This window comes from Buceros rhinoceros, unplaced genomic scaffold (assembly GCF_000710305.1).
Source record: "Buceros rhinoceros silvestris isolate BGI_N320 unplaced genomic scaffold, ASM71030v1 scaffold41334, whole genome shotgun sequence".
In the NCBI taxonomy this organism is placed as follows: domain Eukaryota; kingdom Metazoa; phylum Chordata; class Aves; order Bucerotiformes; family Bucerotidae; genus Buceros; species Buceros rhinoceros.
Genome location: NW_010410764.1, coordinates 79,871 through 93,406, shown reverse-complemented (window position 1 = coordinate 93,406; position 13,536 = coordinate 79,871). Strand labels below are relative to the sequence as shown.

Here is a 13,536-nt window from a genome sequence, read left to right as displayed (position 1 = left end):
CACAAACCACACTGCTATGACATATATCACTACTATTTCTAGAAGTACTTCAATGAAACTATTTTCTTCTTTAAAACATAACTGAAACTTCATGAATATTCTGAGGGATCCAAAATTTCCTATAAATCACCCATAACTGAAAGCAAAGAATAATCAATTTGTATGATAGAGCTACTCAGTTCAGCTAAGCACAACTTGGAAAGAGGTTTTATCGTAACACACTAAGGTAATGCCATACAATAGATACGAAAACTCCCAAAACATTCTGCTAGAAATATTTTCAGGAGAAGGCAAGTAAAAAAATTTGGAGATGGTACAGAGAGAGGTTTTATCGTAACACACTAAGGTAATGCCATACAATAGATACGAAAACTCCCAAAACATTCTGCTAGAAATATTTTCAGGAGAAGGCAAGTAAAAAAATTGGAGATGGTAACAGAGACATTACAGCCATAAGTAAGACTATTCCCCTACTGATGTCATAGGTAGACAGACTCAAACTGGTGATCCCCGGCAGTGCTGTGGGCTCCCCAAAACAGCCTTTCACAATAGCCAATTACAGAATCTCCCCCTCAGAGGCTGTTTCAGTAATATTTCTACGAAAACACATTAGCAGAAGTTTCTGTGGCCATCCAGCTACCCTTTTTGCAGTATTTTATAATTCGCCACTCATCTCAGACTTAATATGAACAGTGTGGAAACTATCTGAACTTCAAGATGTGCCTGTAAATAACTCTAAGAACATACAACGAGTTTACCATCACTCTTGAAACACTTCTAAAATTCTTTCATGACACGACCATTGTCGAGTACTCTACTTTCTGTATTTCTTCACTAAAGAGTTTGGATCTTAGTGTAATCTTGTTCTCACCATGCTGATTTTTAAGGTGTAACTTTTTCTGTTGTATTGAAATACAACATGTATGTAACGTAATAATAAACCAGCATCTTCACCTCAGGTGAGAGAATGCCCCTTTGCTGGCTGCGTCTCAGTCACTAGCTGCAACAGCTTTCATGTTCTGCTGTTTCAGCTGTATTATCTTTGTAATGAACCAAAATATGATATAGCTTTAAGTCTATGCATAATCCATAGAAGGTATTTTCCACTCTCAAACCTTAACAGAGGAAAAGTTCAGGCTGCAAAAATATTAGATAGATTTTTCTAAAAAGAAGTAATGCAGAGAACCTCAAGTTTCTCTAAGGTGAAAAAGCAACACTTCTTTCCTCTACGGAGAGCAGTTTGCATTCAATTTAAGTTCTCACCCTGCCTACTGAAGCATTAGGGAACAGAAGCATGCAAAAGCTGATGGCAGCTTGCCATCAATACATAGCATTGCCTGGGTCTGATGCAAACACTTTCTGAAATAAGTCAGATTTTGTCCTGATGAGAACTGCAGTGGAAATAAGGTAGCAGAAGAGATGAGCATCATTTAGCAGCGGCTTCTGGAAACATTTTGATGTGGCTATAAACACAGTCTCATAAGCTAAGTGCTATAAAATAGATCCTATTTCCTTACCCATTTTCTTGTCAGTTTTGTATATATATAGAAAAATCATACAGTAAACAATTATACAGTAAATAACTCCTAGCTGCTGCTAGAAAGAATTTCAATTTCCTCGTCATACTCCATTTACCTGTTTTTCCATTAAAAACCGACAGTTTCAAATTTTTAAGACCAAAAATGCAGGAGACAGCATCTACAAGTCCAGTGAAGTTCAAGGTATTATCTCCTTTTGGATTTTCCAGCAGCAATACACCATCTAAAACAAAAAAGAAGTTAAAATGCAGTTTGGAAGCAACATGCAAGTTTCAATGATCTTCTGATGACTTTTTCCAGTTACTTCCAGTGCAATTCTAAGCTAACTTAAAACCGGCAACACTGCATCTTCCAAAAATTTTAAAAAAGAAAACAAACAAAACACGTAAAGAAGAAAACAAACAGGGAAGTGGACTCAAGTATACTTTGGATTTAGAGTACAAAATTTACATTTGTTTTTAGTAACAAAGCAGTCACTGAATTGTAATTATTATATTGATTAAAAACCGACAGACCGTGTGCCCGCTGAGAGGCTCACCAGCTTACATAGTTACATTCTGTATTACTCAGCAAGCAGCTCTGCAGCATGTTAAACACGGCACGCTAACTTTGACACAAACTGTAAACAGGAAAAAAAAAAGTCCAGAAAATGCATTTAGTTTTCTCTCCTTTTAATACATAACTCAACCTTGTAATAATTACAACAATATCACTGCGCTCATCTTTCCATTATCTAAGACTTAGTCTCTAGCTGTAACTATTCTTTTCAGCTCTGTACTTAATATCTAAGTTTTTCAAAGACAGTATCTCCTCCACAGAAAGGCATCGCCTACGTTTACTACAGCAAGAATTAAAAATCCCCAGGTACACACTGAAGGGGATGAATGTCCACAGACAAACTCTTCTGCAGTACATAAATAATTCATATGCACACCTGAATATTTACTTCAGGTTCACGTAAGTAAACATTATGGACAACATCTGGGTTTGCTTTTAATAAGCTAAATTAAAAATAAACTAAAGAATAAAAAGGAGAAGGTCTCCTTCTCTGGAGACTTTCACATGTTCCTGTGCAACCTGCTCTAGGTGAACTTGCTTTAGCAAGAGTTTTGACTAAATGATCTTCAGAGGTCCCACCCAAGTCCCACGTTCTGTGAAACTTATTTTCAAGCATTATTTAAAGTTACTACTGGAGAAGAGTTTACATCGTCTTTCAAACAAATGCATGGTCCAACATCCATCACACTGTTTTCCAAACAATCTTTTAACACCACCGACACACCAATTCCTACCTTGCTCTGTCCCATTAACACAAACTTTGAGGTTGACATAGGCACAGGCTGGACCAACACACTGACACAAACCACCTCTGACAAGTGTAATTTCTAGCTCTGATCCCTTCAGCTGAAAGAAGAGGAATACTATTACTATTTGAATGTTGTTTTCTTAGACACACACAACAAAATATTTTCCTGAAATAAATATTAAGATCTTGCATTATTATACTACATATGACTTACAATAAAATAGCAACTTTGTCTCTGGAAGAAGATGTGGCAAGAGTGCTTCAAATATGAATTCATCTTTAATATATGTTAAAGATAGGGCAGTAGTTAACACATAAGAAAAACAGAGTGGAATAAACAGCCTGATTTTCACAGGTGATTAGCAATGATGACACTCTCCCAAAATACAATCCAAAGGTGAATACACTTGAAAGAAACACTCTTCCAGAGGTAATTCAGAGTATCTGAAGGCAAGACCCTGCTCTCAGTTGCTGTCTGGAGAAGCCTTCATCTGTCTCCAAGGGGTTCCCAGAACAACCAGGGGTAGCAATTGCCTTGGTACCAAGTCAGCCTTTTTGAGTATCTCTCTATAAGCTATTAGTGAATTAAGAATTGAAAAATTGCAAGAAATGGAACGTGCAAATGAGAGACAGGTTAAAAGACTCAAGAATCTGCAGCAATGCCACAGAAACAGATTTATTTTTGTGGAGGCCTCAAACCACAGCTTTCAGACTATGCTTTTCCAAGCACAGGTCTTTCTCCTGAACTAAGTACAGGCTGGAATTACTACTACACCTATACCAGTCTGAGTAAGAATCACACTTATAAAATTTTAGTTAAGATATCTTTTAATTAAATATCATCCAGAAATCACTTATATGAAAAACTGGTACTAAGTGGCCATTTAAGCTAATTTTTTTCTAAAGAGACGATCATTGGTAAGAGTCACAGTCCAAAGAGTGAACAGACAAACTTGGAAGTGCTGCTCTATTCAGCACCTGTTACAAAGACACTTACACAGCAGCAAATCTCATTTTGTACTTATCCATTCCACTAAATTCATTTTTCAAGTAGCTGCTTATATTTTCCGCGCAACTGCTGATTTATTTTTTTGTTGTCTCTCAGAAGAGAGGAGTTCATAATTAAGGCCTTCTATCAAAAATTGATCCAGGATAATTTCACAGAAGTAATGATCCTGAACGTAATCAAAATACTTGCAGAAAAGACAGACTACATTTCATTTTTGTCCCAGTCTTCACATATATTCAACATGATGCAGACTTCTGTTACTCCTTTTAATGTACTTGCAGAAATTTGGTGCAGTCATCCTGCCGTAGTTGACTTGACTTATGCCCTCATGTGCAATTACATATTTGGTTCTTCTAGCTTGCATCTGCTTTTGTATCTCAAAGTGTGTAATGGTCATTAAAGCATTTTCCAGATCAATGCTGCTTATCAACCCCCACCAAGAGAAGACAGTTCATGCACAATTCAATTTGAATTCACATCTTCATAGTCTTTCTGTCTGAAATTACTAGTACAAAACACAAGGCACTTAAACTAATAAAGGCGACTAACCATAGCCATGTCTGATGCACCTAACTACAAATTCATTGCACACAGCCGCAGCTATCCTCAACTCTCTGTAAAGTCCTAAACCTCTGCACTGAAAGGATTTCTAAAGAAGGGATTTTTCATTTCAGATATTTTTATTCACTGCTTTTAATGTGACAAGCTCATTGCAGCAGAACATAAAGTACAGAGTCAAACATCTGCCCTAAGCAATCCATCTCTGCAGTCCCAGGAAGCAAGACTTCCAAGGAAGACTTCACAGTTGCGCTAAAATCTCAGTCATCTGTTTCTCTCTGTAACATCTGTTCTAAAGTCTAAGTATGTGACTAACAATTCAGAGGTACAGCAAGTCTGTAAGCACAGTAACCATCTAAATGTGCAGAATGCAACCTACGTGGCAAAGATGACAGACTGACTCCTTGCGGAGGTACTTCGTAGTGATTGAGACTATCTAAAGTAAAATAACAACAAATAACTCTGCATTTACTTGAAGTTTTCTTTGCCTCCATTTACTATACACAACCTCTATAGCTTCAGTGCACAGAACTTGCAATAACTAACTCCCTGCTAATGGTTTTATTTGAAAAAACCTGCAGATCCAAGACGTCAAGCTGCCGGTGGGCATCACAAGGTGATTACATTTCTATAAACTTCATCATCAACTGCAAGAGCCACACGAAACTGTCTCAACTGTCTCTCGTATACAGTGGGTTTTTTAGCTACATTTTTTTATGTTTTCCCAGTCTGAAACCCAACATTTGTGCAAATGCAGAGCCTGACCCACAATCCTCCTGTCTCCGGTTTACATACCAGCTCATAATTTCTAACTGAACGGATGCCTGTAACATCCAGACAACAGTTATCAATTACACCCACTAGAAACCAGCAGCTTCTGACAGGGCAAGTTTTCATCTTTATATGGACAGCGTGATTTAAAACTAATCCAACACTCATCTTTCAGCTTTCCACAACAAAATTCACTAGAATCTCCCAAATTCAGATTTAGAAAACAGAAAAAATGTTAGTGGAGGGGGAACCATACTTGCACAGGCATGAAAGCTTTCACAGAAGGACACAGCACCCAACATTCAAGCTCGTGTTGTAGGTAATTCAGGAGGTAGGCATTCAGACAAGTGTTTTGCAGCACTGTATGTTTTTTTCCAGCTGCTTTCACACTTTAATTCAGATTTGATGTTGACAACAAACTGTCTATCAGCAGTATCTCAATCAAATAAGTAGTTAGAAGAAAGAGTAAAATATTTTCACTGATTTCTCAACAGCAATATTCTCCACTTTTAGGTATTGTTTTTTCCCCATGTTTGCCACTAGATTAAACCAATAGTTTTTAAAAAGGCCAAACAGAGCTTTGTTTCAAATCTGTACAACTTCAGAAGTATAATTAATAATTATACAACATTTACATATTCTGTTAAGATGCGTAAAATATGGGCTTTCCTTTCAGCTATTCTCAGGCCCCCAAGCCGTTCTGTAGATCAGGTATTAAGTTTGATATGTCCTAAGTTCTTATCTTCTTGGTCTAGCATGACATTTAGATAAAAGAAAACTTCATCCATGATGCTGCCTGGAACGCCTTTTGAATATGCAAGTTTGAATAAAACCGTGGCAAAAGTATTCTCAAAACATGTCAGAAGAAACAAAGAAAACCAAGGAAATAGTTCAAATCTGCTGCTGAAAGAATACACAGTCTGTGAAACTGCATTGTTACAGAAGACAACTTCAGCAACACGGGGCAGTAAAAAGCAGCATCCTCAAACACTGAGAGCTGAAGTTGGTCTTAAGCCAAAAGACAAAATTTAGCCTCAAAGGAGAACATTTCTAATACAAAAGCACAATAAAAGAAATTTGAGTAACACTATTTTTGCTGTCTGCACAATGCGCTAATCCAAGTACAAATAACTGTGTATTAAGCTTAAACAAGCAACTACTCAAGATATTTACACTGACATACAAGCAGCTTCATTTTAAAAAAATACTAAACATCAAAACCCAACTATATTCTCTTTTAATCAAACACGACTAATACTTCATATGAATATGAAGCAACATTTATTATATCCCAACAAATATATTTTGACATATACTTCTTGTATTGTTTAAGGACATTGTTCAGGTAAAAGCAGATAAGAAAATGAACTATGTAGTCAATGCTTTTTCATTCTTACTTGGGTTGTTTCCTGGATGAGAACTTCTTTTGAGGTAGGCACTGGGTAAGGCTTCAGGGCAGCCTTTATTGTGGCAAAAATGAAATCCATATGTTCCTTAATAACAGTATCCAGGTAGTCCCCTTCTGGATGTGATCTGTAGTACACTGTTATCTCATCTGTAGGAACCAGATTTCGCTGTGGAGTGCAGCAAATATATTACTACTGACAGCAAGATGACTTTCACATATACGAACTAAAAGAAGAATACTTACGTTAAGGAAAAAAAGTATCTTAACAAAGATATTTACCAGACATTCGTTAAAAGTTTCTACAAAAGATATGGAATAATCCAATTCTTTTGTCAGAGAGGCAAGAAAGAAACTTGAAGCATGGTAAGTTTTTCTTCAAAAGATAATGAACAAATAGGGCACCTTACTGCAAATGCCTCACTTCCAAATTCATTGACCAACTCAGCACTTCAGTGAGCTGAAAGCCTACCAAATTAATTAAAAAGCTTTGTAACATTAAAAGAATGTTACTAGCCTTCACACATCCTGTTAGCCTGAAATTAAACCCTTGGCTCCTTATGGAACAATTGCTCAACCAGTGACATTTTCTTAACGCCCAACAGTCTCCAAGACATTTTGTAATTGTTTCAGAAGGTGATGACCAGACTTTTAAGTTGTCACACTAACATATACCTCAGGAAAAGAACACTTAATTTGAATGGTATGCTTACGAAAGTTGAATCAGAGCAAAATTCTGCTTCAGTAAGAAAATGGTTCCATGCAAAAAAAGAGCAGCACCAAGAAAACCTGCTAAAAAGAATGATTGTCCTAACGCCAGTAATCATTACTGTGATTTCAGAATCTGTGGTTTTTATTGCATGCATACTTTTCTAACAGGATTGGAAACAAAAGAACAACAGAACAAATGCACGTTATCATCATGTTAATTATTTGGCAAGATTAAGTATTTTCATATTCATTTAAGTAAGAATAAATTATGGTATTAAGTCATTACAGAAGTAAATTTAAATCATCCAGTAATTTGAGAGAGTTTTCTTTTCATGGCCACCTTCCTTCCTGTTTTTATTTTATACAGAAATAAATCCACATTTTTAAAAATATTATATGTAACTATTTGGGTACCAATTAGTAATTTTTCAGTCTTATACTAAAGGAAGATTCATGCAGTCTTAATTGTACAGATACCTTTTCCCAAAAACATGTCCCATTAAAATTTTCATCGCACATCATTTAGAGCTCATTGTTCAACTTGAGCTACTTAGTAGTACAGTAATTCAAAATTAAAATAATGATTTGTAATCATTTATGTCTGATCAGAAAGCTATGTACGAGCAGTAAATGACACAGGGCTTCATGTTTAATTACAAATGACAGTTTCTGCTGCATATTGCTCAAAGATTGCTTAAAAGTAAGCGTAAAGGTCTTGTTCCAAACCATCGCTTCCCAACCTTTTTGCGAAGCTTCTGGATGCGATTAATCACTTCCCGGGCAACTCCTTCATCTACCATAGTCTGGTCTGGGGTAACATCCAGCAGAACTAAAACCTGAGATAATGCACAGAAGACAGTTGAATAGGTGACAAACTTGAAACAGCTAGTATTAACTTGCTCTGAGCCCAGGTACCTTTTTATAGAGCTCCTCACTCACAAAATACCATGTTGAGGAGAGTATTTTAGCATCTCCAAAATTCAGAAGACAGGCTTCTGGCATTTGTCGAACTATCTGACCAAAACCATCCCAGCTTTCACCTCACTGTTTTCATATTACTTCTAAAGGAACCCTTCTCTTAATTAAAAAAAAAAAAAAAGGAGGAAACAGCCAATAAAATACCTGAGCATCGGAATGTGCTTCAAACTGGGCAGATCCTCCTGCAACCTGATCAAAGGTATACATGAGACGAAGATCTTCCCCATGGAGTTCATGTCCCTCTACAACAATGGTGCCTGCAGAATTGGCAGATGAAGAGCAACTCTTACAATCACAGAATCATAGAATCACAGAATGTTTTGGGTTGGAAGCGGCCTTGAAAGGCCATCTAGTCCAACCCCTCTGCAGTGAGCACAGACATCTTCAACTAGATCAGGTTGCTCAGAGGGAAGAAAAGAAAAAAAGAAACCACTTTTAAATTCAAAAAGCTTTAAACATGTATCAGACTTCAAATACCGGAGATTAAACCGTAGTATATCTGCAATACAGTTAAGCAGCAGTTAAGCACTAGTAAGAAACACTGAACTATCCCACACTCAGCTTTTTCATACAAGCACTTCTACAGGCAGCAGAACTCACTCAGATACAGATGCTTCAGCAACTCTGGGTACCATTTGAATTAAATGGAATAAAATTACACAATAACCTTTACAATCCACTAAATCAAAATTTACATTTAAGCAGTTAACTGAACAGATACAGCTGGAAAATTCACAGCCACTCGTAAATCTGGAACTGAAGCAATGCTTTTTAAAGACTACTGCACATATACTCAGTTCAAATCTGATTCAGTCTTGCAGAACAGCTTACTCTACTTCATTTTGGCCTTGCAAGAGCACTTGAACAGGAGAACAGTGTAAGATTAGGGAACATGGCCACTTCTAATCTACTGTCAGCAAATAATAAAACCAACTTCTCTCCTATTCTCATTAGTATAAAATTTAATGGGGGTAGTACCAGGGAAGAGGGCCTTAAGTCGCCCAAACCCCTAAGAAAGATACTTTTGCCTCTATAGTCCTGCAAATGCTCAATACACAATAAACTGCAAAGCTTGATTTTATTCTGATAAGCCAAACAATTTTGCATCTTTTTTTTCAGTCAATACTGTCATCATTTTGTGGTTTGTATGACTATGTACCTGTCTCCTGGAATTTCTCCAGCTGCTCACTCTTCAGCTCTTTAATTGCAGCCATGACGAGCTTAAATGCACCTTTTAAACGCTTCCCAAGCACCATGTGATCCGGTTCTGCTCTCAGCCGGACTCCGTATTTATCTTTATTAGTAGATAGTGTCACTTGACGTACATTAAGTTCCTACATAAATACACCAAGAGGAAAGAAAAAAAAAAAAGAAGCTAAAGAACAGCCATCTCTGACAGCTGTGGAATGTGTACAAACCCAGAGACCACAGTAGAGGGAATTCATAAGTCTCAAGCCACAAATTTTTTATATGGTTGTCTCTATGAACTAAGTAATTTGCCAACACTGCAAGAGCAAATAAACCCAACCGATACCGAAACTGTCCTTCAGCAGAAGGTCCTATCCTCTTCTTCAGCCTTTAGGTAGACATTTCTTTTAATAATAGTCACGAGTCAACTCTCAACTCAAATCAGATCCCTGCTCAACAGCCTTTTCTGTTACAACTGCTTGAAGAGATAAAACTATTACCTTTGTGTGCAATGGCATTAGAAAATGGCCTGGTGACATTCGGGAAGAAAAATATTGTTGAAATAGGCCTTTCAAGTATGTATTTAACCAGAAAACTAAAACCAACAATTTTATGTGCTCAGTTGTACAAGTGCTACTGCCTCATACTGTCTCTTTCCTTACCTGTTTATTCCAGGTCCTTACTGGACAGAACACTACCTTGCTCAGAAAAACCTCTGCCTGTGCTCTTCAGAACATGATCAGTCTGCCAGAGCAGCCAAAAGAGCTTATAAAACTTGCACAAACATCAGGTGAGGCCCTGGACCAAGGATGTTATTTTGCCAGTACAGAACCCTGGGTGTGCCCATGTTTTGTAAGGATTGTGTGCAGTTTTTGTCCCTGTACATGAAGGGGAATACAGTGGTGCTGTGGAAAGATTTACAGAACAACCAATTCAGAGGGCAGCGTGAATACCACATGAGGAAAGACCAATGCAATTATTATTTGGAGAGAAGAAAGCTGGTGGGGGATACAATTGAGGTTTAAAAAATTGTGAAAGAGGTGGGTAAGGAATGTAAAACGGTTATTTACCAAATCCCCAAACCACCTCTCAAGTAAGGAGGCATGCAGTGGAAATAGTAGAAGATTGGTTTAAGAGAGATATGCAAGTAGTTAACCCTTGGAACTTAATGCCAAAAGGGGAGGCAGACAGGAGTGTACCACCCAGTTCAAAAAGGAATTAAGTTCCTAACAGTAGGCACATGAAAAGATGATAAAGGCAATAGGCAGGCGTGTGCCCTTGAGTGTCTTTGACACCATAGCTGTAGGTGGTGACTACAACAGGAGTCTACTGCAAGTGTTCAGGTGCTCGTGCTTTCTTTAAACAGACTCTGCATTGCAGGAGACAGCACAATGTACTAGATGAGCCACAAATTTAAACCACTGAGTAATTTCTTATGTTCTTAATTACAAGTAATTTCCTCATCACATAAGCACATTAAACCCACCCCCCTCCAAACCTTTATAACACACAGACATCATACAATGCCGAATTTGGAAACACAGCAAACCTCTATGCTCTACACTAAATTCTGTCCAGTGAACAAGTGCATTACACACCTTATTAATAACACCAAGAAACAATGTCTTCAGACACCTCCTGCAAGTAAGAGTGCTGTATCCCAGTGTTATTTTGTCTTCAAGAGTCTGGTTCTTCCCTGCTTTGTAAAGCCAAATAAGAAACACACAAGGCAGGATTTGATACCTCAATTTCCAGTGTCGCACAGTCTTGCTCTCTATTCTTGGTGTATCGTACCACGGACAGATCTTGGAAAGTTTTCATTGCCAACACACAGCTCTTCTACAGGTACAAACCTGCACATATCTGGAGCACATTTCACTGTAATTGGGCAGGTTTTGTCTGTCAGGCTGCCCAATTCCTGAAGCATTTTGTGTTTAAATCTCCACTAGAAGCTTTTTAGAGTTCACATTAAAATGATACAGAATCACCAAGTGCATTTGGCAAGGAAGCTACTCCAAGTCATTTAGGAAGCAGAAGTAAATGGCAACGTCAGTATGGCAGGACTAGCAAGTAGCTAACCATTTAGATTGAGAAGTAATGCTTAAATAGAACCTCTGAGCTACAGGCTAATTACCTAGGAAGTCCTACTGCCATGAGGAGCCAAGAATACAACTGAATCTAATTTTATTTAATACATCTTTTAGGAAATCTAATTAAAATTATGTACTTCATAAATTTGGGTTTAATGGGGTGGTGTTGGAAATGAGCCCACAAGTGGTAAATGACAATCTCATGGGGAAAAAAGAAATAATCGAAAAAAATAGCACAAATTGAAAGATTACTTTAGGTCTGATTAGAAAAATCACATACAAGCCAACTCCATCAGGACAAATTTTCTATACTAATTAGATTAGGAACCTATTCTTCTGTACACATTATCAATTAAAAAAACAGAATTACTACAAAAATAGCAAGTCTCTGTCTTAGGTCTGTTTATATCTGCCTCAATGAAGTGCTTAAAATAATTCTTAATTTGATCTTCCCAATAAATCAAAATTAGCTCCTTAACACATCTTTCAAGTCTCATATACACAAACAGAGGCAACCAGTCCTTCCCGTCACCAGGTGAAAGACACGGCTGTACATTCACGCATTCCAATATACAAAGGCCTTGCGTTGGTGCCATGTGCCAGACATAATCAGATCGACCAGTAATGCAGCTACACCCCATTCTCAGAAGAGAGAAACACCAGTGCTGTGCTCTCTAAGCACAGCTGGGCTCTCTAAGCAAACATTCTTAAAAGGAAAATAAATATTGATTATGTAATATACTGTAATAAACAAAATACTGAAGGACCACACACTGCCACAGTTCACGCATCAGTTAATCCAGCCCATTCCCGGGCTCAGTCTACAGCGTTGCTGGAACACCATTAACGTCATGAAATGCTGGTAGACCTTGGGCTCTGTTACAGCCACACATAGAAGTGAGGGTTGAAGGGTATACAGCAGTTTTATGCAAACAAGACTGATTATGCATAGGGTAAAATTTACTCAGATAAAACCTTTCAGTGGAAGTCGTGAGGTAGAGAATCCTGAACTAGGCTTGTAAAAGGCCTCAGATACAAACAAGATCCAATTGTGTTCAGTTGCTAAAAGTCTTCTAGGTTTATTTCATTTTGTGAGTGGTCATTTTTGCACAGCAACTCTGTACCCTGGACACTTCTGATACTAAAATCCATTTATTTAAATGATTTGCTGTGTTTTGATAATGGCGCATTAAACCTACAGATCAAAGACTACAGCTCCTTCTGAAAGAGTGGTGAAAGCAATTTTTTAAGAATTGAAAAGTATATTTTTCAAATTCTTTAGTTGGCAACTGCATGAAATTCAACGCTGTAATTTTTCTTAGAGATTACCTCTAGCACCTGAAAATTTACTAGAAACACACTTCTGGCAACAACTAAAGGTTCTAAAGCTCTGAATATATAGGATGTTGATGAACAAAGCTGCAAATACAGCCCTAGTAATACTACCCAGCTTGCCTGTATTCATTGACCTCTTGAGCTTCGAGCCACCCTAGTAAATAACTAGATTGATTGCTATGCAATACAACGGAACACAGACTAAGCTTGTTGAATTTTAAGATACATATTAAAAATAGGGCAATAGAGAGTATTTTGTTCTTGTGAAACCATAAAGGTATCTGAGTTTGTTGTAACTCATCTCCTCATAAGACATACCTTTACTCAAAATTAAAATTTGAATTTAAATTAAAATATACTTTCGTACAATCCAATTATGTAATGATTTATCAAATTGTTAGCTTCCTTTGTCACCTTTAACTAGCTGTAGAAGTTGTCAGCAAATTTTGTCAGCTATCTTTTTGGAAGTAATTTGGGTAAGCAAACCTCATCTCTCAAAATTAGATTCCCTAAAACCCACCAATCCATTTTCAGATAAAAATATGTGACAGACATAAAATTTCACAAAATTCTGCTATTGAAAATATCTAGTTATTGAAATGACTAATAATAGTAGCAATTCTGAAATGAAGCATAACAGCTGCTGA

At 37.2% G+C, this 13,536-nt stretch overlaps 1 protein-coding gene across 1 annotated transcript in view; it reads right to left on the bottom strand.

Annotated features, from left to right (window-relative positions):
• Positions 1–1,635: 1,635 nt before the first annotated feature.
• IARS (isoleucyl-tRNA synthetase) overlaps positions 1,636–13,536 on the bottom strand; it is a gene marked incomplete at its 3' end in the record, with an annotated part of 90,621 nt that continues 78,720 nt past the window's right edge. Inside the window, exons 26-31 of the mRNA XM_010135728.1 lie at positions 9,436–9,610; positions 8,421–8,533; positions 8,039–8,134; positions 6,580–6,756; positions 2,831–2,942; positions 1,636–1,761 (exon numbers count right to left, since the gene is read on the bottom strand). Of these exons, the coding sequence (XP_010134030.1) occupies positions 1,636–1,761; positions 2,831–2,942; positions 6,580–6,756; positions 8,039–8,134; positions 8,421–8,533; positions 9,436–9,610 (799 nt within the window). The remainder of the gene's footprint in view (positions 1,762–2,830; positions 2,943–6,579; positions 6,757–8,038; positions 8,135–8,420; positions 8,534–9,435; positions 9,611–13,536) is intronic.